Source organism: Hydractinia symbiolongicarpus, chromosome 10 (assembly GCF_029227915.1).
Source record: "Hydractinia symbiolongicarpus strain clone_291-10 chromosome 10, HSymV2.1, whole genome shotgun sequence".
Taxonomy (NCBI): domain Eukaryota; kingdom Metazoa; phylum Cnidaria; class Hydrozoa; order Anthoathecata; family Hydractiniidae; genus Hydractinia; species Hydractinia symbiolongicarpus.
In genome coordinates this window covers 8,691,134-8,717,423 of record NC_079884.1, presented here as the reverse complement: position 1 = coordinate 8,717,423, position 26,290 = coordinate 8,691,134, and the positions used below count along the sequence as shown (strand labels likewise).

At 35.7% G+C, this 26,290-nt stretch overlaps 1 protein-coding gene across 3 annotated transcripts; it reads left to right on the top strand.

Annotated features, from left to right (window-relative positions):
• Positions 1-316: 316 nt before the first annotated feature.
• Positions 317-26,290, top strand: LOC130662657 (ras-related protein Rab-13-like). 3 transcript variants are annotated; one of them, XM_057461557.1, is made up of 5 exons: positions 317-710; positions 21,996-22,425; positions 23,664-23,720; positions 25,145-25,218; positions 25,559-26,290. In XM_057461557.1, the coding sequence occupies exons 1-5, from the start codon at positions 609-611 to the stop codon at positions 25,994-25,996; spliced, it is 1,101 nt and encodes a 366-aa protein (XP_057317540.1). In that variant the 5' UTR covers positions 317-608; the 3' UTR covers positions 25,997-26,290. The 3 variants fall into 3 exon arrangements, with proteins under 3 accessions (XP_057317540.1, XP_057317541.1, XP_057317542.1); XM_057461558.1 differs by lacking the exon at positions 317-710 and adding an exon at positions 18,665-18,823; XM_057461559.1 differs by lacking the exon at positions 317-710 and adding an exon at positions 21,177-21,445.

Sequence of the window (26,290 nt, the reverse complement as noted above, 5' to 3'; positions counted from 1 at the left end):
ATTCACAACATAAGAAAGTGTGTGTGTACAACACAAGGCTCTAGTTACACGATTAATTGTTATATATTTCATGGTGTACACTGTTTTTTATCGAAACTAGGTATGTTTGAAAGAATCAGCAGTTAGTATTTATTTCTAAGGGTTGACGTTCATGTCATAAATTTTAATTGATATTAAACCTGTCAAAAGCGTGTTTATCTAAGGAACAATAGCTCTATTTTGTATAATTCTGCCGCTCATACAATCTCATAGGATTCACACAGCATGGGGTTCAATTTTGTGCTCAATGAAATGCAACGATCAACATTATTTCAAATCGTACACAGATTATATGAACAACACTATTGTAATAAATCTAAAATGCGTTTATTTTAGACTTAAAACTTGTGGAGATAGTCCGGAGAGGAAATTTCAATATGGCGGAATAATTATCACTAATTGTGACTTTTTTTGTTTTCGTGACCACATGAAATACGAAGCGTTTTATTCTTGCGTGGTTATTTAGACGAGATACCTCATGTTAAAAATAAATGTGTTTTTCTGAGAGAAGGGAGAATATATAAATCGTTTATCACACATCAACTGGAACTGTTTCTGTTCGCATTAAAATGTTCAAAGGTCAAAATCATCTTGGGAAACCAAGAAGCAATTCCATGGTTCATCTCGATCATCACCTATCGAGACAACGCAGTTCATCAATGTATGAAATGGTATGTATTCTGTAAATTCTAATTTTGAAATTATCAATTAATTTTTTTATCAATTTAATCTATTCTTTTTCTTTTTTTTCTTTATTTATTTGAAGTAACCGGTAATTTTAATTAATTTCACTTGTTTTCTCTTGGCGATCGTTGCAATTTAGCCCGCTTTATTAATCAATTCAAATCAACTTCTATTTTAACTTTTGCGCTAACACAACATGTCATCAAATCTTCTGATTTTTTCACCAACAATTTTTTTAATGTTCTTTTTTTGCTTAACACACGTGAATAATAAAATGATACAAAATGATAATTTATTTTTTACCATGCCTTATCGATAAGAAAAGAGTCGGTAGAAAAATTGAACCTGTAAACATAAAATTTACTTAAACGAAATTTACTTTCTCCGATTAAATGATACGACTAATGTTTGGAAATACTGTTGGATTTAAAAAGTACAATGGAGTTCATTACAAATTCTTCTTTTTATATAAAAAAGTAAACTAATGAACTAAATAAAAAAAAAAGCGAAATCGGTAGATCACTTTTCTGACTTTTTGCACCGATAAGATAACAGCACAAAATGTTGTTATTGTATCCATCTAACCTAAAGAAAAAAAGCCCTGGTGACGAGTTTAAAGGTTGTATTTCAGAAAAGCTTGTTTTTGGTTGAGTAAGAGGAACGGGAGTGGTCAAGGAGGTTTCTTGTGTGAGATTAGATTAATTAGGATTAAGAACGGGACAGCGAGATTTAAAATAAATTAATTAATTATGTATAAAGTCTCGAGAGTAATAAACTTTTTTCGTTGAAAAAAAAACAAAGTAAAAAGACATGGGAACGAAGTTGATCACAATAATGTTTTTTGTTTCCTTTGAAATGTAAAACCAGTTGATACAAGTTTTCCACTTGTGGTAAAATCAGGACCAGCTAAAAACAATTTATTGGACATGACTGTTGAAAGAATTTGGTTAAATGTTGGTTTTGATTTCATTTTAATACTGTCTTATTTACATATTTTTTGTTTGAGAACGAAAAATTTTTATATTAAGGCCCCCAAATTGCCTGATTCGCAACTTGTTTGCCGGGCCAAGTTGCCCTCGAATCGAACATTTAGCGGGATCCACATCCGCTTTTATCGGTATGAATAGTTAAGAGCTTTACCTTTTCTAGTCATTTAATTTTGACTGGCTGTGTATTTCTTGATTGACTGTCTCTACTTTCCTGCTGAAGATTCAAAGTATCATAGGAGGTGACCAAAGAAACAAAGGCTTACTTGTGTTAAAATTACAGTTCTTCTTTCGTTTTACCTCTATACCGCTTTCTGTTTGGATAGTTATATTGATCCATGATAAAATCCAAACAACGTGATATTTAACTAAGCCGTGTGAAGTAAAACAAGAAGCCCTGGGGGCTCTAAGAATTTCCGCTCGCTACCAAAATATTTGATGACAACCTGCTAATTCGTTGTGTTATCGTGCCAAACATTCGAAGAGGTTTGGTGCATGAAGCTCTAAAGATAAAGCACACAAATGACATTATATCTTACAACAAACGCAAACAAAACGAAACGTGTCATAATAAACTCACATTTAAAAGAAATTGCTAACAAAAAATACAGCCTATCATTCATGGTTGAAAGTCTTGCGATTGAAACGTTTATGGTCTTAAATCGCATTTAGTTGACAAAAAATCAAAGTTTTATCATTTTCAGCATACTTTTTTTGTTAACTGTGTCAAATTTGGCTGAAAATGAAGTGGAGAGATATAGAAATGCCGGTTATAGGGCAGTCAAACTTAGCGCAAATTTCCGTTAAAATTCACCGTTAAAATTCATCCCAGGACAATCGACCTTCGAAGCCCCTCAAATCTCCGTCCGATCTCGGGACAATAAACGCAAATGTCCGTTAAATTAACGCAAATGTCCCAAAATCCGATCCAGTTTTATTTTACCACCGCAAAAGTAATTTAAAATTAGCGCTAATTTGAAAAGTAATGTGATACCGTGTTGTCCTATCTCCCCCACCCCTCCCCATATCCCCCCTGAGCCCTGTGTCCCCTATACCGTGCTATGCTATTCCTATAGGTGTCTATAGTGGCCCCTAGCTAGTGTAGAAATACCATCAACGATAATTCTTTTGTCATCATCTCCATTGAGAGCGAGTTTATTTGATTATATGGTGTAACATCATGCTTAATCGATTGGAAGGTCATCTGTTCTCTGTAAATGTTTACACCAAGCTTAACATACAAATGAGAAAGATAGCAGAGGTGTAAAATCCATTCCGCTTCAGGAATGGATAATTATCAAATAGCTATCTAAACACATACCATATGCTAAAAGCCGTTGTCATAGCCATCACAAGAGCGATCTTCTCATCTTCATGTGTAGTAGTATCCTTGTGGGAAGGCTCAGGAATATGTTTGTCAGGAATCATTTTATGTGATTCAGCTGTTTTTTCAGTCACATTGACTTTTCGATTAATCCCAATCGTCAGATCTTCGCCTGATATTAAAATCTTGTTGTTGTAACCTACCACCCCTGTTTTAATTTTGAGATTCATGTCACTAGGTAACATGTAAATGCCTTGTCCAACTGAATAATCAACTTTGCTTGAAGCGTAATTTAAGGTATCCTGATAACGTTTAATGTCCTCCTGAATATCAACTCTACGGTTAACAATGTCTTCAAAGTTGTTCATAAAAACTCTTTGAGCTGTCAAAGCGCTAGATTCATTACCTAAGATAGAAGAACGAGCTGAGGCTTGCGAACTAAGAACAAGATAAGCATATGCTCTGACACTGTCTGAAATTTTTACAAGACCTATTTTTGTAAAGCCATTAGATTTTTCAATGATCCATCGTGTAACGGAGTCGTCTGTGAAATAACTCAGACCTGGTGTTGGATAGTTTTTACGTCTTTTTTGATACGAGCTGAAAAAAATATTGACCTCTGTATTTCATCAGAATCGACACCATATTCACTACAGATTTTTAGAAATTCTTCGTTTGAATAAGGATTGTCATATTAATTAAAACTATCTTCAAAAGGAAGAGGAGTCGCCTAATGATTCGTCTGCAGTCGCTTAATGATTCGTCTAATATGATAATAGACATGAAAACGATATACTGATCTAATCATAGGATTAGAGCGACCTTCTTTCAGGTGTTCAGAACTGACTCCACAAGCACTTGAAGCACACCATGTGACAAAATTGAGTTGGGTTTGCCATAATTTAAACGGTCATTCCTGCCAAATTTTCATACGTTGTTCGTTTTGATCCAGTTCGTAATTAGTAAAAATATTAGGAAAGCTTGCAGGAAAAGAGCAATTTCAGAGACAATAATGGTTTGTTTGTATAAATCTTTTCCATCCAAAATCTGAAGGTCTTGTCCTCCATTTGGCTTATAAGCCGCATTGGGGTTATATTTAAAAATGTTCTCCATTCTTTTTACCTTAAATAATGCTACTCTCTAATATAAGAATGTATATCACAGTAAATGGCGTAAATGGTGAAAAGACAATCTATTTGTCTTACCCCATACAAAACTTGGATGGCTCAAAAGAAATTGCATTGCTTGAGATGTTTGCAGACAATGTTACCTATCAAATCACAGCTCCCCTAAAAGTGACCATGTCTGCTGGAGATGGAAAAGCTGAAAAGTTGCTACCACAAAGAAAATACATTAGCAGAGAATTGAAGGCATTTTTAGCAGGCAATGTAGAACTTACCTTATTAGACAAAGACCCTCGAATAATCAAGACCAATACATTAGCTGAAATAACCAAAATTAATTTGCATCTCTCTGAACTCGACAACACTCAAAATCTTGAGAATGGAAAGCTAAGTGATATTTTACTAACCTTTCCCATCGCTAAATATAATGAAGACGTCACACATGTTGAGCCCAAAAATCCCTACTACAAAAAACTTAAAAAGGGTGTATTTACCTCTCTCACGTTGAAAATCACAGATCAGCATGGCAATATGATAAAAAATGATGATGAAAAACAAGCAATGAGTATTGTCTTTCACATACGCTAACCGAGATAAAAATAAAATAAAAAGTAATAACAAACTAAACATTAAAAAATGGAATACGGAAAAAGGTTAAATCCTGAACGTTCACTTAGAACTGCTCGTGGTATAAAAGGCTCACGTCAAAAAGTAAATGTCACACACAATCCAGTTATTGTTGGTTAGGTTTCCTAATTTAGCTGGTGATGACGTTATTATACCAGGGACGGCGAAACTAAGTTTTGACATTGAACCGAGTCAAAAGCTGACACAAAAAGAACATTGGTCAGTAACATTGGAAGAGTGATTGTTAAAAAGTTGGCTGTCAAGTTTGAGGGTAACGAGATTTTGAGCATTGATGACTTTGACCTTTTTGGATGCTACAGAGATTTATGGCTAACCAAGTATGAAAAGAGAAATGCAATCAGACAAGGTATCATCTTCAATGATGGGTGTACAGAAAACTGTATGAAATTGAGGATCAACGCTTCGGATAAAGACAGCTCTGATGTCTCAGACAAAGCCATTGCTGATGCATACAAAAACAAGTTTATAATTCCTCTCGATTTTGAAATGTTAGATAGCACGATCCCATATTATCAAGCTGGATTAGGGAATAGGTTATGTTATGAGATCACATTTAATAATTACGAAAGGGTTGTATTATCAACTCCAACCAAAACTTCGGGAGCCACAGCAGCACCAGCACCGGACGCTAAATACAAAATAACTAACATCTCTCTCAAATATGAGATTGTGACACAACCTTCCTTGGCCAGATTCATTTCATATGAATACCAAAACATGGCTTTACTATACGATAGAATTTTGAGACACAGACAAATTAGAGTAAACAAGTCGGACACAACGTGGAATTGGTCATTCAATACCCCTTGTAAATCTTTGAAGGGTATATTGGTTTTGTTTGAAGACGAACAAGCCTACAAACGAGATACCGGTAAATTCTACAATCCGAAAATTAAAAAGGTATTTGTCATTGTCGAAGGTAAGCCTATCCAACTTTTTGCTCAAGGGATGCAGCCGTTTGAACATTACAATGAAATTTGCAAGTATTTTTCTGAAGGAAAACCAAAGGATGACAATGCCAACGAAATCCAAAAACATTTGCAATTACACGATGTAAAAGTCTCTGATTACCTGACAGACAAATATGTCTACCACCAAACTAAATGAAAAGCCTATGAACTACGCTATAGGAGGAATAATAGCTCTCGGTTTAGTTGGTGGCTTTGCTTGTTTTGTGTATAAAAAGAAAGACCAAAATACCAAGCCAAATAGTGTCTCTTCCCCTCCGCAAAAATCTAAAATACCTGTAAAAATAAATAAACTTGAAATGGAATAAAAGGATAATCCTGCAATATATAATCTCACAATATATAATAACATGGACAAGAAAAGTATCGTCAACGATTTATATCACGCATCGGTCGTCTGCGTTTTCGCCATCGGCTATTCGATGCTTGGAAAAAAGGTGTTAAAAATGTCGCCTCCCTCAATTCAGAAGTTTGACTTGGAAGATACCGGAAAACTAGTTGCCATTGTTGCTGCTAGTGAAATAACAAGAGAATACTTAATTAAGCAAAAGATTTCACCTGAAAATATCAATATCTAAATATGGCTTCAATCGCTTTAGCTTTCACAGGATCAAGCTATCTCTTTTCAAGTTTATCCAAAGACAGAATCGATAAGGAAAGAAAGCGACATGATTTACCAGTTGAACAATTCCAAAAAGCCCAGGTTTTATGGCAACAGAAAAGACAAGAGAGAATAGACTTTATCAATAAGCAGCTCAGGCCCGAAAAGAAGGCCGATTCAAAATTCATAGAATTAAACGATGCAATGCGCGAATATAGCAGAGTGTTTGGAGATAAACTTGAACCTATACCACGGGAGCCTGTATTGAGTGACTTTTATACACCGAGTCAGGATCAACATGAAAGGGAATTGGAATTTGTTACTTTGAGTATGAATTGTGTGGTATTTTGAAAGATAAACATGGGGAGCAAAAACTATGTTACATGTATCATGTAACATATAAGCCGTAAGAGCATTAACGCTTTGTCATGAGATAGGTGTATATCAGACCGAGGATTCCAACTACCAAAGCCCACAGGTTTTGACTCAACCAACCCACCACCTCTTTCGCTCGATTGAGTATCCATGACACGATGGATCCTAATATACCCGGTAGAGCTGCAGCGGCCTTACCCGCCAACCTTCCCAAGAGAGACCCCAACGCCTCCAACTTGTTTTTTATCCATTCCCTTGCACCGTCCTTTTTATCATCACCTTTGTCAGGATTTTGTGAGTGACTTGTTGACCCCCCACCTCCAGGTAACAAAGCTTCCACAAGAACACCAATAGCCATGCCAAACGCTGTTAATATGCTGACAAAAGATACGAACACTATTCCGTGAACAAGGTATCACTGTTGTGACAACAGTGATACCTTGTTCACGGAATAGTGTTCGTATCTTTTCACCCAATGTGGTATCTTTGTCAAGGAGTTTAGTAATCGTCTTCTTGATGCTTGTTATTTGACTGTTAAGTTTACCTTTGAGAATATCGATAATCTCTTCTCGACCTTTCAACTTATTTTGCAAACCTTTCAACCTTTGTTTCACTTCATTTTGTTGTTCCTCGGTCATATTTGGTGTGTTTTCCATCTCTTCCAACTTGTTTTTTTTTCTGTCAATATGCTGTTCGAGCTGAACCTTTTTTGCAACTTCATCCTGAAGACTTCCTCGAATGTTTCTCAATGATCTATCCAATCCTAACAATTCACACATAGGATATTCAAATAGATCACCAGTCTGAGTTGATTCATGATCAGTTGATTGGCTCACCAGATGTTCTGTGCTATTGCTTATATTTTCAATAATTGTATCCAGATCAAGGTCAGTTGCATTTGTTATTTTAGACGTTGAAGGTAACTCATCATCAAGTTTATTAAGAGCTGCAGCTTGTCGGGCTGTAATCTTACCTTTCGGTATGTCAAAGCCCATATCACGTAGTCTTGTTTTACCTAATATTGAGATGACTGTGTCAGTGGCTCGCAGTCTTCCTCCTCTGTTTGTCAATGGTTTGCTACAGTCTTTGTAGTATAATTCTCCATCACGCAATTCAAAAAGATCAGTGTAAATCGCGCCTGGAGACTGACCTTATCGTAAAGGTTCTTAACTACAAGCTGGGAGACTCTCGAGGATTGACTACCGCTAGCTTGTGAACCGCTTGTTCCCGTGTCTGTGTGAATACCATCACCATCAACACTAGGTATTAGAGGAAAAGTTTCATCTGTTGTCTCATCAGTTTTTCCATGTTCACCAAAAGGGTCAATGTCAATGTCTGCCATTTTTTTTTAATTTAGAGGGTAACTCTTTGTTATGTCAATACCTATCTTTAAAAAATAAAAAAAAAATGAGCTTCAACATTTATCCAAAACTATTACCCACCGCACCTCCTGATTTGACGGAGCAAGAAAAATTCAATGCAGGTATCATCAACACTGAATTTGAAGAGTTGGTCAAAATGAAAAACAAATTCATCGAAAAGATTGAGAAGTATAAGAAGAACCTTGAACGTTTGGTTTTAATAAACACCGGCGCGAGCGCTTTATCTGTTGGAAGCGGTGTGAGTGCAATCGCGACAGGTGCTACTTTTGTAGGGATCCCTGTTGCAGCAGGACTAGGTGCTGTAGCCCTAGCAAGTTCTGTAACATCGGGTTTCACTGGAGCCTCGGTTAAAAAATATCAAAGCAAGATAAACAGTGTGAATGCTCTGCTTGATACCATAACCTCAACCATAGCCGTATTTGAAAACAGTGTGTCTGAAGCCTTAAATGACGGCCGAATCTCACACAAAGAATTTTCCGGATTACAAGAAACATACTACAAAGCGCTAGAAAGGATCAGCTCTATGGATAGGAAAATGGAGACTGAAATTCAAAGAGGTTTCCAAAAAAGTCTGTTATTAGAGCTTCAAACGATGAAAAAGACCGCAGGTTCTTCTTAGGTTGTGTATGCACACCATTTATTGTTTGTTTTGTAGGCAAAGTAAACTGAGAAGTGCGTTGCGTCATAATCTTTACTTGAAACAGGTAAAGATACTGCTTTTACCGTTAAAAGCGGTTCACCAGTTTTGTACATAGTCGGGAGGTGACTCCGTATCCTCTGGTATCAACATCAACTCTTCATTCACAAACGATCGCTTTGGTCCATCTTGGAGGTAATATATTACACGGTTACCAGGTTGCTCTATTACCTCACTCAATCTATATGAATTTTTTGACCATATTCTATCGGTTGCTCGTCTCCGCCCATCACCATGCTCTTCACCCGGTTGCAATAGATATCTATAAAGCCCATCTTGAGGTAATTCTACTTCAGGTGGATAATTCTCTCGTTTAGCAAGAGGCACTTCTTTCATTTTAATAGCATCTTTTGGTTTCATACCAATCATCTGCGTATTTGTATCGTTTAACCTATCCATAAGTTTATACAAATGCTTAACCCATGTAGTTGATACCTTTTCCGAATCATTCAGTTCTTGAGCATCTTGTATTTTGAATAAATTTTCGGCAAGTATCTTGTTCAACGCCTCAACAAAAGCTGTGTGTGTATGCTTATATTTAGTAGTCGCTCTTTTAATTTTAACATTATTCTTCTCCAACAGCTTTGTCACATCTGCTTTGAATTCTGAACCGTTGTCACATTGGAAAGTTTTCGGATAAGTTAATGGTCCAGCCTTGTAGATGTCTTCAATCATAGCGGCAACCTCTTTGGCTTTCTTAGTCCTCAAGGGTCGGGCTACTTTGTATCTTGAAGCAACATCGATTCCAGACAAAATATACTTATATTTATTACCATACAGTATGTCACCAGGCATGTACAATAAATCGAATTGATGTAAATCATTAGGAGTAGTCACATTATAATGAGGTCTTTCAACATGTTTTGGAGCGGGTAAATGTACTTGCCAAAATGCTTGTATTGATAGCCATTGCTTGATTTCCTTTGGCTTGAGGCCTAATCCTCTTAAATTCTGAACGGCCTTTTGTCCTTTCCATAAATTTTGAGGTTGATAGTAAATCTCTTGAAGTTTAGAGTTAGACATGTTTTATTTATGCATATTGTTTATTTATCTCCTTTTTGTTATGATGTAGCACGACAAAAGTGACTTAAACGTATTTTATTGATTATATATAATGAATAAAGATGTCTGACAAAACAGAATTACATTGTGATACTCCCGTATCAAATTACAAATCAATGAAACTCAAAGCGTTGAGAGAATTGGCTACATCTCGTAAAATAAAATATGTTTGTAGAATGAATAAAGCTAAATTGATTGAGGTGCTTGAAAAGAATGATAAGGATCCATCTTATACTCTTGATCTTGATACTAAACAAGCATGGTATAGATACTGTTCGAACTGGAGGACAAACAACAGAGAAGCATATCTCAGCTCTCAAAAACGTTATAATGACAAGAGGGCTTCCAAAAAGATGAAATAAAATTGACCTCGCGTTTTGTTACTTAAATCCGATTAACAAATGTTACGAGTCTTTTTAGTTGGAAAATTGGAAAGACCTTAAAGGTTGCTAATCGTAATATTATATATCACAAGTATGACTTCGCAAAAAACCGTTGTTGAATTAAGAACTCTCGCTAGAGAACGCGGCCTACCCGGCTACTCAAGACTCAGAAAGGCTGAGTTGATCGAATTATTAGCAAGCGAACGTGTTTCTGCTATAAGACCATTGAAGAATGGTCGACCTGTGCCAGCGCCAAGGTCTACTAATCGAAGATTCCAACCAGTCCGACCTGTTACAATTATTCCTAGCCAACAAGGCATGGATTTGTTTGAGCAGCAAGAAATGGCAAAAAATAGACCTCTGGTAAAAAGCAAGTTTAATAAATGGATAGAATGGTTAATAAATCATGTACCTAAACCTATTAGGGAGAAAACGAGTAAAGCTTTCAGAACCCTGAAGGATAAGGTTCTGGGTTTGTATAAAAAGGGCAGCGGAGAGAAAGAGGAGGAAGAAGAAGAAGAGGAAAAACCATTTACCCCTATTGAAGAAGCGTTTGAAGGTTCTTACAAAAGGTTCAAGATAAACTCAGATGGGAAGAAGAATGTCAAAGTCTTTTTCAAAAAGGTTCGACCAATCGTTAAGAGAGTTGGTGAGGAGTGTACTCAAACAGAAAAAGTCATTGAAGACTCAAGCGACTTTATGGGCGAAATGGGTAAAGGAGGAAGGCAATAAAAGGATCTATGTCGATAAAGCGTTCAATAGCTATATGGAATCAATTCACAATGAAAACGATATATCTAATGCTGTTAATAATATGTCCAAAAAGATAATCGAGCAGATTGAAAACCCTGCGTTACCCTCCAGTGGATTCACAATCGATAAAATCTTACATATGCATGTGGACTTTCATAAGCTAAAATTAACGAGAGGTAGCTCTTATATGTCTTTGCCTGTCAATTTCAGTGGAAAGCGATCTGTGATTAATCCTAAAAATGAAGATGATGATGAATGTTTTAGGTGGGCGATTATCGCTGCACTTAACCACAAGCAAATAAAATATAATCCTGAACGAATCTCAAACCTTAAGAAGCATGATAAGTATAACTGGGATGGTCTATCTTTCCCAATGGCGTTAAATAAAATAGATTTGTTTGAGAGAAGGAACCCCGATATCGCTGTGCATGTTTTAACAAAAGACGGGATAGAAGGCGTCTATTTGTGTCGTAAGTCAAAACATATTGATCGCAAAGAAACAGTTTTTTTGTTTCTATTGTGTGAAGAGGATAAGAGACATTATATCGCTGTTAAGAACTTGAGCGGTGTCCTGAGCAAGGCCAACTCGAAGCACGAACATAAGGAGCATTATTGCTTGAATTGTTTCTCTGGTTTTCCAAGCGAACAAAATAGGGATGAGCACTTTGAGTATTGCAAGAATAACGATGCTGCTAAGATTCAACTCCCTAAAGAGGGTAGCACCGTTAATTTTAATAAGGGTCAGTATCAGCTCAAAGCCCCATTCATTATGTATGCTGATTTCGAAGCTTTCACAAAAGAGTTGCCTGAAGAAGAGACAAAATGCGGATCATCCACTGAAAAACTAGGTAAACATGTTCCCACAGGTTTCTGTTGTTAAAGTAAATATGCTCATGGTGAAGTTCCAGACCCTCTGACGCTTTACCGCGGTGAAGACTGTGTTTTACGTTTTGTGAATCACATAGTTTCTGAGGCGAAAAGGTTGTATAACATGTTTCCCAAGAAAGCAATGACTTCTCTGACAAAAGAAAAACGTGATAGCCATGAAAATGCCACTAAAGGCCACATTTGCATGAAAGAATTTGATGACGAAGATGACATCAAGGTTAGAGATCACTGTCATTTTACTGGTAAGTTTCGAGGAGCTGCTCATCGAGAATGTAATATCCGATACAAAGTGCCTAATTATATTCCAGTTGTCTTCCATAATCTGAGTGGCTACGATGCACATCTATTTATCAAAGAGCTTGCGAAGCAGCATGGAAAAGAAAATATGAGCGTCATCGCTGAAAATAAAGAGAAATATATCTCTTTCTCGACGGATGTTAAGGTTAGCGAATACATTGACAAAAATGGAGAGACAAAAGTCAAAAAGATACAGCTGAGATTCATCGATTCGGTTCGTTTCATGGCTAGTAGCCTGGATAAGTTGGTAAACAATCTATCTGATGATCATTGTAAAAATCTTCGAAAATTCTTCAATGATGATGAGCAATTCAAAATAATGAGAAGAAAGGGTGTATACCCATATGAATATGTTGATTCATTCGATAGGTTTAATGAAACTAAGCTTCCGGCAAAAGATGCTTTTTATAGCAAGTTGAACATGGGTGGTATCAGTGATGCTGATTATGCGCATGCTCAGAAGGTATGGAAAGACATGAAAGTTGAAAATATGGGTGTTTATCATGATATCTACCTCAAGACAGACGTTCTATTGCTTTCTGATGTTTTTGAGACTTTTAGGGAAACATGCTTGACAAACTATAAACTGGATCCTTCACATTTTTACACTGCTCTTGAGTTAGCTTGGCAGGCCTGTTTGAAAAAGACAGAGGTTGAGCTAGATTTGTTGTCTGATATGGATATGTTTCTCTTCGTAGAGCAAGGTATTAGAGGAGGTCTCTGTCAGGCTGTTCATAGACACGCCAAAGCTAATAACAAATATATGGGCGAAAAATATAAGACTTCTGAAGAGACCACCTATCTACAATATCTCGATGCGAACAATCTGTATGGATGGGCCATGATTCAGAAGCTACCGACAGGAGGATTTAAGTGGGTCGATGAAAGTAAATTTTCACCTAGAATGATTTCAAAGTTGGCAAATAAAAACGGTGAAAAGGGTTGCTTCCTCGAAATTGATGTAAGCTATCCAAAAGAACTTCATGATTCTCATAATGATCTCCCCTTTCTACCAGAGAGGAAGGAGATTAATGGCGTCGAAAAGCTCACACCGTGTCTTTCAGACAAGAAGAACAATGTCATTCATATCCGTGCGCTTGATCAAGCGTTGAAGCATGGTCTTGTTCTTGAGAGGGTTCATAGAGTACTTAGTTTTAAGCAAAGCGCATGGTTAAAGTCGTACATAGATTTTAACACTGATTTGCGTACAAAATCAACGAATGACTTCGAAAAGGACTTTTTCAAGCTCATGAACAACAGCGTCTTCGGTAAAACTATGGAAAACCAGCGTAAGCACAAAGATATACGCTTGGCTACCAGTCGAAAACAATATGAAAAGCTGGTGATGAAGCCCAACTTCAAGGGTGCTATCTGTTTCTCAGAAACACTGATGGGTGTTGAAATGCAAAAAATCAAAGTCGTATTGAACAAGCCAATCTACCTAGGACCAGCGATCCTCGATCTATCGATGATAGTTATGTATGAGTTTCACTATGATTATATGAGACCAAAATATGGTGAAAAACTAAAGCTCTGCTACATGGATACAGATTCATTCGTTTATCATATCAAAACCAACGACTTTTACAAAGATATCGCTAATGATGTGTGGACGAGATTTGACACATCAGGGTACGACAAGAAAGATGGTAGACCTCTACCATTAGGTTTGAATAAAAAGATCATTGGTCTGATGAAGGATAAGTTAGGTGGTAAGGTAATGACGGAGTTTGTCGCCCTTAGGGCAAAGAATTATGCGTATAAACAGCTCGATGGGGGAGAGAGCAAGAAGTGCAAGGGAGTAAAGAAGTGCGTAGTAAAGAAGACCATAGGGTTTGTTGATTACAAGAGATGTTTATTGGATGGTGAGAATATTTACAGGGAACAGATGACCTTCCAATCGATTAAGCATGATGTTCACACCGTAAAAACAAACAAGCTCGCTTTCAATGCAGATGATGACAAAAGAATTATCGTTGATGGTATTTCTACACTAGCTAGTGGCCACTATAGACACCTATAGGAATAGCATAGCACGGTATAGGGGACACAGGGCTCAGGGGGGATATGGGGAGGGGTGGTGGGAGATAGGACAACACGGTATCACATTACTTTTCAAATTAGCGCTAATTTGAAATTACTTTTGCGGTGGTAAAATAAAACTGGATCGGGTTTTGGGACATTTGCGTTAATTTAACGGACATTTGCGTTAATTGTCCCGAGATCGGACGGAGATTTGAGGGGCTTCGAAGGTCGATTGTCCTGGGATGAATTTTAACGGTGAATTTTAACGGACATTTGCGCTAAGTTTGACTGCCCTATAATCGGCATTTCTATATCTCTAGAGGTTTTAATTTTTGGACCAATTTTGACCTAAAATGGCATTTAGGTGACAAAAATCAAAATTTTGATGTCAACATTGTGTTCAGCACACTTTTTTTGTATACTTTGCCAAATTTTGTTGAAAATAAAGTAGTTTTAATTTTTGGACCAATTTTGGCCTAAAATGACATTTAAGGTGGCAAAAAATCAAAATTTTGATCTCACCATCATATTCAGCATACTTTATTTGTTTACTGTGCCAAATTTTGTTGAAAATAAAGTAGTTTAATTTTTGGATTAATTTTGGCCTAAAATGACATTTAAGGTGGCAAAAAATCAAAATTTTGATCTCACCATCATATTCAGCAAACTTTATTTGTTTACTGTGCCAAATTTGGCTGAAAATGAAGTGGTTTTAAAATTTGGACCAATTTCGGGCTAAAATGGCATTAGGTGACAAAAATCAAAATTTTGTATCATCATCACTTTTAGCATACTTTATTTGTTAACTGTGCAAAATTTGGCCGAAAATGAAATGAATCCAATTTTGACCTAAAATGGCATTTAGGTGACAAAAATCAAAATTTTGATGTCACCATTATGTTCAGCACACTTTTTTGTATACTTTGCCAATTTTTGTTGAAAATAAAGTAGTTTTAATTTTTGGACCAATTTTGACCTAAAATGGCATTTAGGTGACAAAAATCAAAATTATAATGTCACCATTATGTTTAGCATACTTTTTTGGTTAACTGAGCCAAATTTTGTCGAAAAAAAATACCAATTTTGGCCTGAAACGTCATTTAGATGACTTTCCAGTACTTAGGGAGCTTGGGTACGAAGTTTAAATCTGTGACGTTGCAATTGCCCATTGGGGACATGGTCAGTTAGTCAGTTATACCAATACTCTCCTCCTCTCGGAGAAACGTGAAATCCCAGGGTCGATTTTTTCTCAAAAAATGCTCCGAAAGAAAAAAACGACGGTTTTAAAGAATTTCGTACGCCTTCGGGCGCGGAAATTCAATTATAAGGAAATGCAAAAATCAACCTTTCTTGGTTATGATAACAAAGGACGAAGACAAGGTATAACGAATAACAAAAATAGAGTAGCTATTTTGCTTTTCCTTAAATGACTCTAAATTTAGAATTTCTCCTTTTACCTCTAAGTTATTGCTTGGCACCACTAGATAAAGGACACATATTGATAGCAGAGATTATCTCTGAAAGGTATATATCCTTTCATAATAAATGAATAAATAAATAAATAAATAAATTAAAAATGTAGTTTGTTGGGAAGATTAAAATCTAAACAAAGCATACCTCTACAAATAATCCCAAAATCTCAAATTTTGCGGGATAGCTAAATTACATGAGCGCAAATTTAAATTTATCAAAAATAAGTGACGATGAAAACACGCACGTGATCAAACAAATAGCAAATGGTTGTTTTTCGATATATATGTATATTTTACAAATTTTATGGCTTACATACATCTAGTTAAAACTCATATTGATGGAAGAGTTTGTGGTCTGTTTTGTGTTTTTTTAATTTTTGTGGAGCGTGGATATGAAATAAATTGTTTACTATAGCGGAATTCATTTTTATAAACCGAGCATATTGAAGAACTTGCCCGGGGCAAATTCAATTTCCGTAACACTAGACCTGTTACAAGCTTATCAAACAAAAGAAAACTGAATTTGGTACAAACTTGCAAAATAAAAAAAAAATTTAAGAAATTTAAGACGTCATTGCCGTTGTGGCTGTCCATACCTCTGGCTGTATAGTGTTTCTATCAACAACAGTGTTCTACCATTTTCATGCGTAAGATATTTCGAGGATGTTTGTTTGTATTACAGTGGACAGCCTGGAGTAATGATTTTTATATGTTTTTTTTTTCTTACATTATTTTCATGAATTTTACATCCAAGAAGGTTTTCATAAACCATTCATTGATAGTTTCACCAAGGCCAAAACATTTATATTAAAACAGGAAATTTACGGCAAGACACTCCCTTTTTATTAGCTCGTTTATGAGTGACTTTCACAACTGATTGTGCAATTGGACAATGACAGAAGCTGACAAAGGACCTTAATGGAAAACTTTGTTCCCAGGGCTTTTTTATCTTCCTGCCAATCTCAGTCGGCGTGACTTTCTAATAAATAAAAAAAATGTGTGTTAATCACATGGTTTTTGCTGTTATATGAGTTTGTTTTTGTAACTAGCAAAAGAATTGAGTTTTAGGGAAACTTTCCATAAAGCGGATACTTGGACAAGTGATGCTCGCTTTGTTAATGTCCAGTCTGCGTATCTTGATATGTTTTTGTATTAATAATCGGTTAAATTTATCCGTTATAAGTCCGAAATAACGCTATTTATCATATTGAATTTAAAATATATTCAAAAAATCTAAAAAAGGTACTACTTCTTTACACCGACGACCATTTACTCTTAGAGCCACAAGTGACGACCATTTACTCTCGGACTTCACAAGTGACTACTGTTAACATTCCGCCTCTCGACAAACGACAACCCTTTACACTCAGTCCAATAAGCGATGAATATTACACTAAGTTTCACAAACGACGACTATTTACACTCGGTCTCCACAAGTGACTTTTATCAACATTAGAGCTCTGCACAAGCGACGACCGTTTACACTCGGTCCCACAAACAACGAACAACCAATTTTATTTGGTCCCAAAAACAACGACCGATTACACTCGGTCCCATAAACGACGACTTTTCACACTCGGAGCCACAAACGACGACCATTGACACTTGATTTTGCATTTGTCAAGAAGATGTGAAAAGAAAGATTTCTTTGTGTGAGACTTGATTTGTACTTAAGGCTTGAGAAAAATTTACGAAATATAAATCGTGACACGAACGAATCAGCTGATAAAATGTACATTTATCATACGTCTCATCGTAAATGTAGTTACTATACAATTCTTATACTTTTATCTGGGTAGCTTTGCTTGAATCTCACCCTCGCTCCCAAGCCCATCCTCTTCGCCGTGTTCCCTATATCAAAAGGGAGGAAATCCTGGGAACAAGGTTGGCTTCATTGTTTTTAACCCTTTGTTCTACCAAAATCCAATAAAAAAACTTTTTGCACCTAAAGTTAAATTTAAATTTGGACAATCTATCATATACTGATTCGTATCATGTATATTGCGCAAACTTTTATTAATTGATTTGATTGTCCTTTATCAAGATATTTTATGATTTTCAATATAACAAGTCTCGCTGAGATACTTTGGCTAATTATAGTAACTTCTAAGCCTCAAAGATATTTCATAACATTTCAGGATTTCAGAACAGTATTGTACCCAGTCCTTATTCTTATTGTAGCATTGGCGTAGGTCTCTCTCCAGTAAGTAGACGTAGGAACAATGTTTGTTTTTCATATCGTAGCATGATTTTTGTAATTAGCAGATTATTATTACGTTATGTCATTAAGTTTTTTGATAAAAAGGTCGGCCTCCAGCGACAACGGTTAAATGTGTATGACATTTATCAACTGATAACCAACCTCTCTCTCCTACTGCTATCTCTTTTTTTCGAGACATGTAATGACGGTAAAATCTTTCGTCACAAAAATCTTCTAGGGGTGAGGACGATTAAAGGCGCGTTCACCACTCCTCAATTTTTACTAACCTTTATCTCTATAATAATAGCCGTCGTCTGTATGTCTCTGCGCGGAAGGAATAATTATTTATACGCCAAACAAGTGTATATATGAACGGCAATTCTTTTCAGCTCAATTAAATGATTTCTGAAACTTTATTGAGACGCACGAGATTGAGTCTGAGCAAAAAGTCGAGCTCGAGCTCCCCAATGTAGTCGTTTCTTGTTTTTCTGAAAAAGCCACAAAAATATTATTTTAACCAAATACAAAACAAAACAAAGAAAAATGAAGTTCTCTTTTGTGCAAGAAAACAGAATTTGTAGACTTTTTTAAATGAAAATGTGAATCGCAGTGATTTCTGCTGCTCGGAGACAACACACGAAGAAAAGTATCAGCGAAGGAGAGACGTGTTTGTACTGTCATTCCTAATATGTATAATTTAATTAGCGTGAAGGCATACGAAGGACAATCAAGTATTATTGTTGAGACTTATCGATTTTATAAATAATGTGAGACAGAGCGAGACAAAATCAGTACTTGCACAACAAAACTTGTAATTCGCAACACAAAACTAAGATGAGGGAGAGTGTGACGGCTTCATCATTTAACTTTACAGAGATGAGGAAATCTTCCAAAGAATATCGCAAAAATGACGATGTAAGAATTAATTTTTTTGTGCTTTCACTCACGTAGTAAGTTTCGGGAGTAAATTTTAATATTATGTTGAAATGAGTAGTCAGGGTATAAACGCTTGCCACTTTCTTTAAATTTTTTTTATTTAAGTATAAAGTGAAAATCATTTCTTGAAGTGTTTTAACTTTATTGTATGGTAACATTTGCGAAAAAAACAGCTACAGCTGCGCCATATTTGAATCAACAGCTATGGCTGCGTCCTGTTTGATTCAACAGCTACAGCTTCGTCATATTTGAATTAACAGCTACTAGTGCGCCATATTTGAATCAGCAGTTACGGCTGCGTCATATTTGAATTAGCACTCAAGGCTGCGTCATACTGGAATTAGCAGCTACGGCTGTGCCATATTTGTATGAACAGCTACAGCTGCACCATATTTGAATCAACAGCTACGGCTGCTCTGTATTTGTATAAACAACTACGACTGTACCATATTTGGATAAGCAGCTACGGCTGCGCCATATTTGTATCAACAGCTACGGCTGGGCCATATTTGGATCAACAGCTACGGCCGCGCTATATTTGTATCAGCAGCTACGGCTGCGGAATATTTGTATAAACAGCTACAACTTTGCAATATTTGAATCTTGATTGTTATATGTACGAAGGATGTGAGGTTAACAACAAAAATAAAAAACATTTTAATAAAGCTAAATAACACTAATGACATAGAATGATACAAAAAGGAAGTCAATATACCAAATGAAATTTAAACAAAAATAAAAAACCCTGGGTATTTTCATTGAAATTGTATGTGTAATAACGTTCTTGTTTTCCATTCGATTGCAAGGCGGTATGTTTGCAGTGCGCAAAGTAACTTAACTTATATTATACTGGCCCGTCATTACCGGAGTTCCGATTTTTTCCGGACTTCAGCCATTTTAAGTACAGAATGGACAAACGGATGAATATTTCTGAAAAGGACTGATTCAAACTTTAAAATTTTTATAAGTATCTTCATAACCAGTTTTACTTAAAAGACCCGCTTGACACGTAGGACAGATTGGAGCCAGACTTGTCATTTCATCAACTAACAGTTAACAGTTGGTGTGAAACAGGACCATCTATTTTTATCCTTTGCAAGACTGTGTTATGTATTCTTGTTTGTCAACAACTATTGTCCTTTTATGCCTGACCTTACTCATTCTTTTTTCGGTACACTATTTAACGTCTGTAAGAGCGTTAATTTGAAAGAGGGTTTTTATGAATGCTAAGAATAAAACTTTAAGAGATTTTTAAGCTTTAGTAAGTCAATTAAATTCCCTACCGCACGGTTAAATGCAGGTTTGTTACTGTCAATTCAGAAGTAGTTCGTTTTAGAGAATTCTTCTGTGCAGAACATGAAGTATCGTGCGTTATAAAAAGTTGTATGAATTCCAAATAAATAAATTGTTGTGTTCGTGTTAATTAAATATAAATAAAAATGTCAAATGTTTTAAGTTACCGAATATTTTGTTTTGAATGACTTTCTTCGATGGGAACTAAAGCTAACCGTTATGACAATCCATCATGACACCTGGACATTTTAAGTGCCTATTTTAAAAGTTTTACTTATTCCAGCAGCCTTTTGGATAATGTTGAGAAAAAACAATGGAACAGAATGTAATTGGTTCGAACAACGACCTAGAAACTGTCCAATGGAGATCTGACTTTACACATTTTCTTTGCTTTAAGTAGCCAAGAAACAATGATTTACCCCTAAGCAACATAAATCTTTGAGTGTATAGGATATACTTTTATTTAAACATTCTTATAAGACACGATAAGTGATGAAACGCTCATGAATGTATTATGTGATTTTTTAAAATAATCCTCAGGCAAATAGACTAGCTTTTTGAGATCTCTCCTAGTGCTTTATATTGTGAGCTACATCTTCTGATTAATTCGCGATAGGAGGGGAAATAGGTATGCAAAAATGCTTAAGTAATGGATTACCATCATACTGTAAGTTTAATCCCTTCTTGTGAAAAAATAATTCTCATATAGTTAACCGCCCTCATATGTTTAATGAAAAGGCTAAAGAAAAATCGAAATGAACTTAAAAAGAGTTTGCAACTTGGAATAACAAGAACACTAAACTGTTTATTCTGAATATATTATTACATTTTTTTAAAAAAGGACAAACATTCAATTTAAAGTTCACAAATAATGTCAAATAATGTTTAACACGCGAGTCTAGCTAATGATCGTAGATACGTACGAAGCTCGACATGTAAACAAGGTCAGGTTGTGCTCCCAAAAATATAAATTAACACGACTTTGACAAATCATCGCGCATTGAGGAAATAAATTAATGAAAAGTGTATGTATTTATTAGAACTTTTAAAAAAGTATAAATTTGACATGAGTAAACGACGTAGCGTTTAATGGGATTCTTGAATGTCGCTGATACGTTTTTTTAAAAAAAATCGCTGGCACTTACTGTAAATTTGGATAAACATGTCTTTTTTTAATAAATATGAGATGTTAGAAGATTAAAAATATTTTAATAGTCGCGTTTTGTAATGAAACGTTTCGACAGAAGATTGCGCGCCAAAACATTCAGTGGCATACCTAGTGAAGCATTGCAACGAGGTCTTTTGCAGGTAAAATGACGCCAAAGTTTGTTTTTAAAGTAATAAATTTCGTTTTCAAACAGCTTTTCTGATTGGTTGTTTAACGCAGCCTTCGGCTAGTCAATTTCGTATACGGCCATCAATGTTATTGAAACTGACCACTCTTCAATCTTTAACAAAAATCAAGTTCTTAACGTTCTTAATCCTATCAACTCTCACCCATGCGATTACAACAGAGTTTTTGAATTTGAAAATTAGGAATGAAAAAAATCATAGGAATCTTATTAGTGCCTTGATAGGGTGCAAAAATATGGTTAACGTAAATAAGGTTAACGTTTTGGCGTGACAGTTGGTCGGATAAATATTAGTAATTTTTCGTCCAACACGTTATATACCGTTTCTAAATAGTCAGTGTCTATGTCTTTCTCATTATAAGCAAGGTCCAACCTCACAAAAAGTATTTTATGTGTTTCGATTTTTATATCATCAAGTTTCAAATAAATCTTATATTTATCAAAGGTTCTTTTCCTCCGTAAATAACAAAATAATTTTTTTAATTTTTTTGAATTTGTTAATTTAGGTGCCAGCTCACGAAGATGGTGGAGACAGCTCCCAATGTTCATCACCAGAGACTGGGCCTGAACCAGAACAAAGAATTGTGGAACATAAAGAACGGAAGAAGCAGAAAAAGAAAAAGAACCGACAACCGAGAATCATAAAATCTCCTCCGGAGTGTGGAATTCCGCATTATACAGAAGAAGAAATAATGAGAGCGAAGGAAATCTCGGGCAAATTATACAAAAGCCCCTACTACGACACGCCAAAGAGCCCAACTACACTTTCCCCTACGGCGAAGCTAGATAAATCATCCAGTTTTAAGAAGAAAGCAAAACCCGAATATTTGGAACGACTGGCACGTGAACATGCTGAAAATAAAGAAAACAAACGAGCCGAGCGAGTGAAAGAATGCAATATCGTACTACTAGGTGATCTTGGAGTTGGCAAAACAGGTAACATCTTTTTTCTCATTTTTTTCTTACTGAATCTTTAGTTTTCTTTTCTTCTTTCATTAGATACAAGGACATAAGGGGTTCCTAAAATAGAAACTTCGAGGAGAATAAAAATAATCTGACTTTAAATTTCACTTTTAAAGCTTGAATGTTTTAAAAAACATTCTGTTACTTCTGGAGACTTCTTACAATATAACAATAACGCTTTTTCGTCCCCTTGAAATTAATCTGTTTCAACAATCTTAAAGAATTTCAAATGACGGCAATCTAGAACCGTGGTATGCCCTCGCGAAGACACTAAATTTGATCTCCCCCCACTCCCCTCTCCCCATCCCCCTAAAAAACGGTTGCTACGACGTTGTTGCAAAATAATCGATCGATTCTGCTCTCCTATAATTGGGTTATCATGTGACCTGGTTACCAAAACCGTTAACAAATACTTATCTCTCACATCATTTTCGTAGACGTAATAGTGTATGATAAACGTCAGGAAAGCAAGCAATTGTCCTTATCATAAAAAGGGGATGGTAAGAGATTAACACACAAGCACTTCTTTGTTTGTTTTACCATATCTAGATACTACCAGTTACAAGAACTGTCTATCTCCCTAAAAAAACACCAGTGACAAGACAACGTCTTTTATCCCTATTAAAGTATTCTGTTTTATCTCCAACAACGTATTTAGCTCTATCTCTATTGACTCTCCCCATTTTTACGTCATTACGCTATATCTTATCGTCATTATGCTATAACGTATTCTGCCTTCTTTCCACCTAATCTCCATCAACTTATTCTGTTTTTATTATTATTATTACTATTTTTTAACTATTTTTAACCAGGATAGCCTCTTCAGTTCTTAATGGTATTGTTATCAACGAGGGTCGGACGTAGGGGTCCCAGTGCATTTAAATCTCCTATTGGAGCTACGGAAGGCGTGCGAGCATAACAGCCGCTCAACTAACTCTGTTTTTTCTCCACTAAAGTATTAAGTTTATCTCTATTAAAGTATTCTGATCTCCATAAAGGTATTCAGCTTTCAGTATTCTAATTTAATTTAAGATCCATTTCTCTTTTGTTTATAAGGCGCCCGGTGAAATAGATAAATAAATTTGTAAAGACGTTTGATGTATGAAATACTCTAAAATATGCTAAAAACGATAATATCTTGGTTTCTGAATTAAGTCTGGTTTAGTCCCGAACATGAGTTTGTAAAATAAGCCATCCCTTATTTTTGTTAGCACTGGCTGTTCGCTTTGTCACGAGGAGATATCTACATGAATACGACCCGAAACTTGGTAAGTCATAGTTGTATATTGTTATAAACCATAAAACTAATTAATCCGATGTCTGATACTAAAACATTTAGGAAATCGTATCACATATTTTCAGGTTGAATCTGGTTTTGTTAAAAGACGGTTTTAGAAATTTTATTTTTTCTAATATATTTTTTTAATAATTGTGATTGCTAAAAATAAATTCAAAGTCTGGCAAGTCCGGCTTAGCTTTTTTTAGTCGGCAAAAATCATTAAGTTTTCTCAAACAAGATTGTGTCCAAAAATTATCTTTTGTGTTTCTACGTGTACCGTACGAGATTAAGGGTGATGGGCGCGAGTTTGCTGCTGCGTACATTCGGCTGCATTTCAGTACAATCTTTCTTTCAGGTACAATTTAAACTTTATTTTTCGTGAAAGATACGATCATAAGCGTGTCTCCAATATATACTTATCTTGATTAAAATACTTCACCGGATCATGATATAAAAAGATTTGAATACCAATACGAAAACATTATTATGTTTTTATTGACGTTTCCTTGCGAGGAATGTTGTAATTGTTGATAAAAACAAACATCATTAAAATGTCGAGGTTATATTTTGACATTTTGACTTTTTCTAAATCACTTTTTATCGGTTGCATCATCCTCATGCCCAAGGTCCCTTGGCTCCTGGGCCATTATTACAGAGCGACTTAATCAAGAAATGCAAAATGCCCTTAGAAACGAGGTTGCGGTTGCATAAAACTTTCAATGGTGTTGACCATCTACTAGGAAAAACGAAATTCACGTTTTGCTTGTTCAGTTAGGCTAATGCGGCAGCCAAGATCAAGTTAAATGATTTTTAGGAAAATTCTCGGAAATTATTGCTGGCTCTTTTTTATTTACTTAGAAGGACTTTAGGCTCGTGTTGATTGTACAGGCTAGTTTTCTATTTGCTGCGTTTTTCGTTGTAGCGCAAAAAGTTTACAGGTTTTCTTGTTAGTATGCGCGCAGTTTGACAAAAAACGCAGTCGAATGGAAACGAGCCTATGTTTTTAAAATAATGTGTGACGCAGTCCTCTTCGGTCCCATTTTTTTTAAAAAACTGCAGCTTTAACATCTACAAAAGTTTACTATCTAAATGACATCACTTTTAAAATGAGAACCACAATTATATCACCGAATAATGTATTAGAAATGAAAATTCCAACAGTGTGATACCATCTTATTGATTTGTTGACATCATCGTCATTTCTGCGTTCGTGATCGGAGGATGGAATAAAGAATGCGTGCGAAAGCTAGAATGACATCAAATATGTCTATGACATGAAATATATTCGACAAACACGATTTCTGAGACAACGCGGATTGACATATTTCGCATTTTCTACAAAAAAATAAGTCTTTGTTACAACAATGCAATATCTGATCCACTATTTGTATTAAGTATATTTTCTTAATTTAGAACGAAATTACGAAAAAAATATTCAATCAAGCGGAGAAGAAGTCAACGTGCGGTTGTTGGATACTGTTGGGAAAGTAAGTACCCCCGTCACTTCATTGCAATGTAAGATGCAGTATTGTAGAAACGCGGATAAAGTAACAATAAATGTGATTGTTGTAACTAAGTTACAAGTAGTCTTTGAGCAAACACTACATATGGATTTATAAATATGATTTCAACCTCGTTCCCAGGGCATTTTGCCTTGTTGATAAAGTCGTAATAACGGCTCAAGGGCAACAAGGCTCTGGGGACGAGGTTGATTATGATTTATTAGCCACGTTTATTTGTAGTTATGAGAGGTTATATACACGTTAGTCGACTCTGAGAATGTAAGATGCTAATGCGAAATTAATTTTTCTTTATTTTATGCTTTAGAGCTGGGAAAATTATACAGAACAAGCACATGGCTTCATTGTTATGTATTCGATAACCTCCACACATACCGCGACGAACGCGCATAACATTGTCAACTCGATACGTTCGTCTCGAAACTCACTTATGAAAAACATACCCATATTATTAGTTGGAAATAAATGCGAACTGGAGCATGCGAGAAAAGTACCTCGTGAACATCCAGAGAAGTTTGCCCTTAGCAACGGCTGTGCTTTCAAGGAGGTGTCGATAGCATGTACAATAAACGTGGACGGTATTGTGAAATCTGTTGTGAAGCGTATACAAGCGCAAGAGGGCGGGCGAACCACGCCCGGGTTAACGCCCGATGGAAATGGTGCACATAAAACAAGTTTGTCAAGGAAACCAAGTAACGCCAAACATATAATGAAAAACTTTTTAAAGAAGAAAGAAAAGTCTTGACAAAATCAATGAAATCAATTGATTGATCCTCGTTTTCGCAAGCGTGGTCTTGTTTCTGAAGTGTAAACAAATATGGCTGTTTCGTAGCAACGATCTTTTCTTCACAGAGTAAACATATATGGCTGCTCCGTAGCGACAACTCACATTGTGATACAGTTGACGAGAAGTTATGGATGCAAAGATAAAAACTTCAATTAGCAGTCCTATTTTGACGACAACATAAATATGTGAGATTAAAAATATGAACTCAGAGAAAAGACACAGAACAAGCTCTGAAAGAGTGTAAAACGAGAA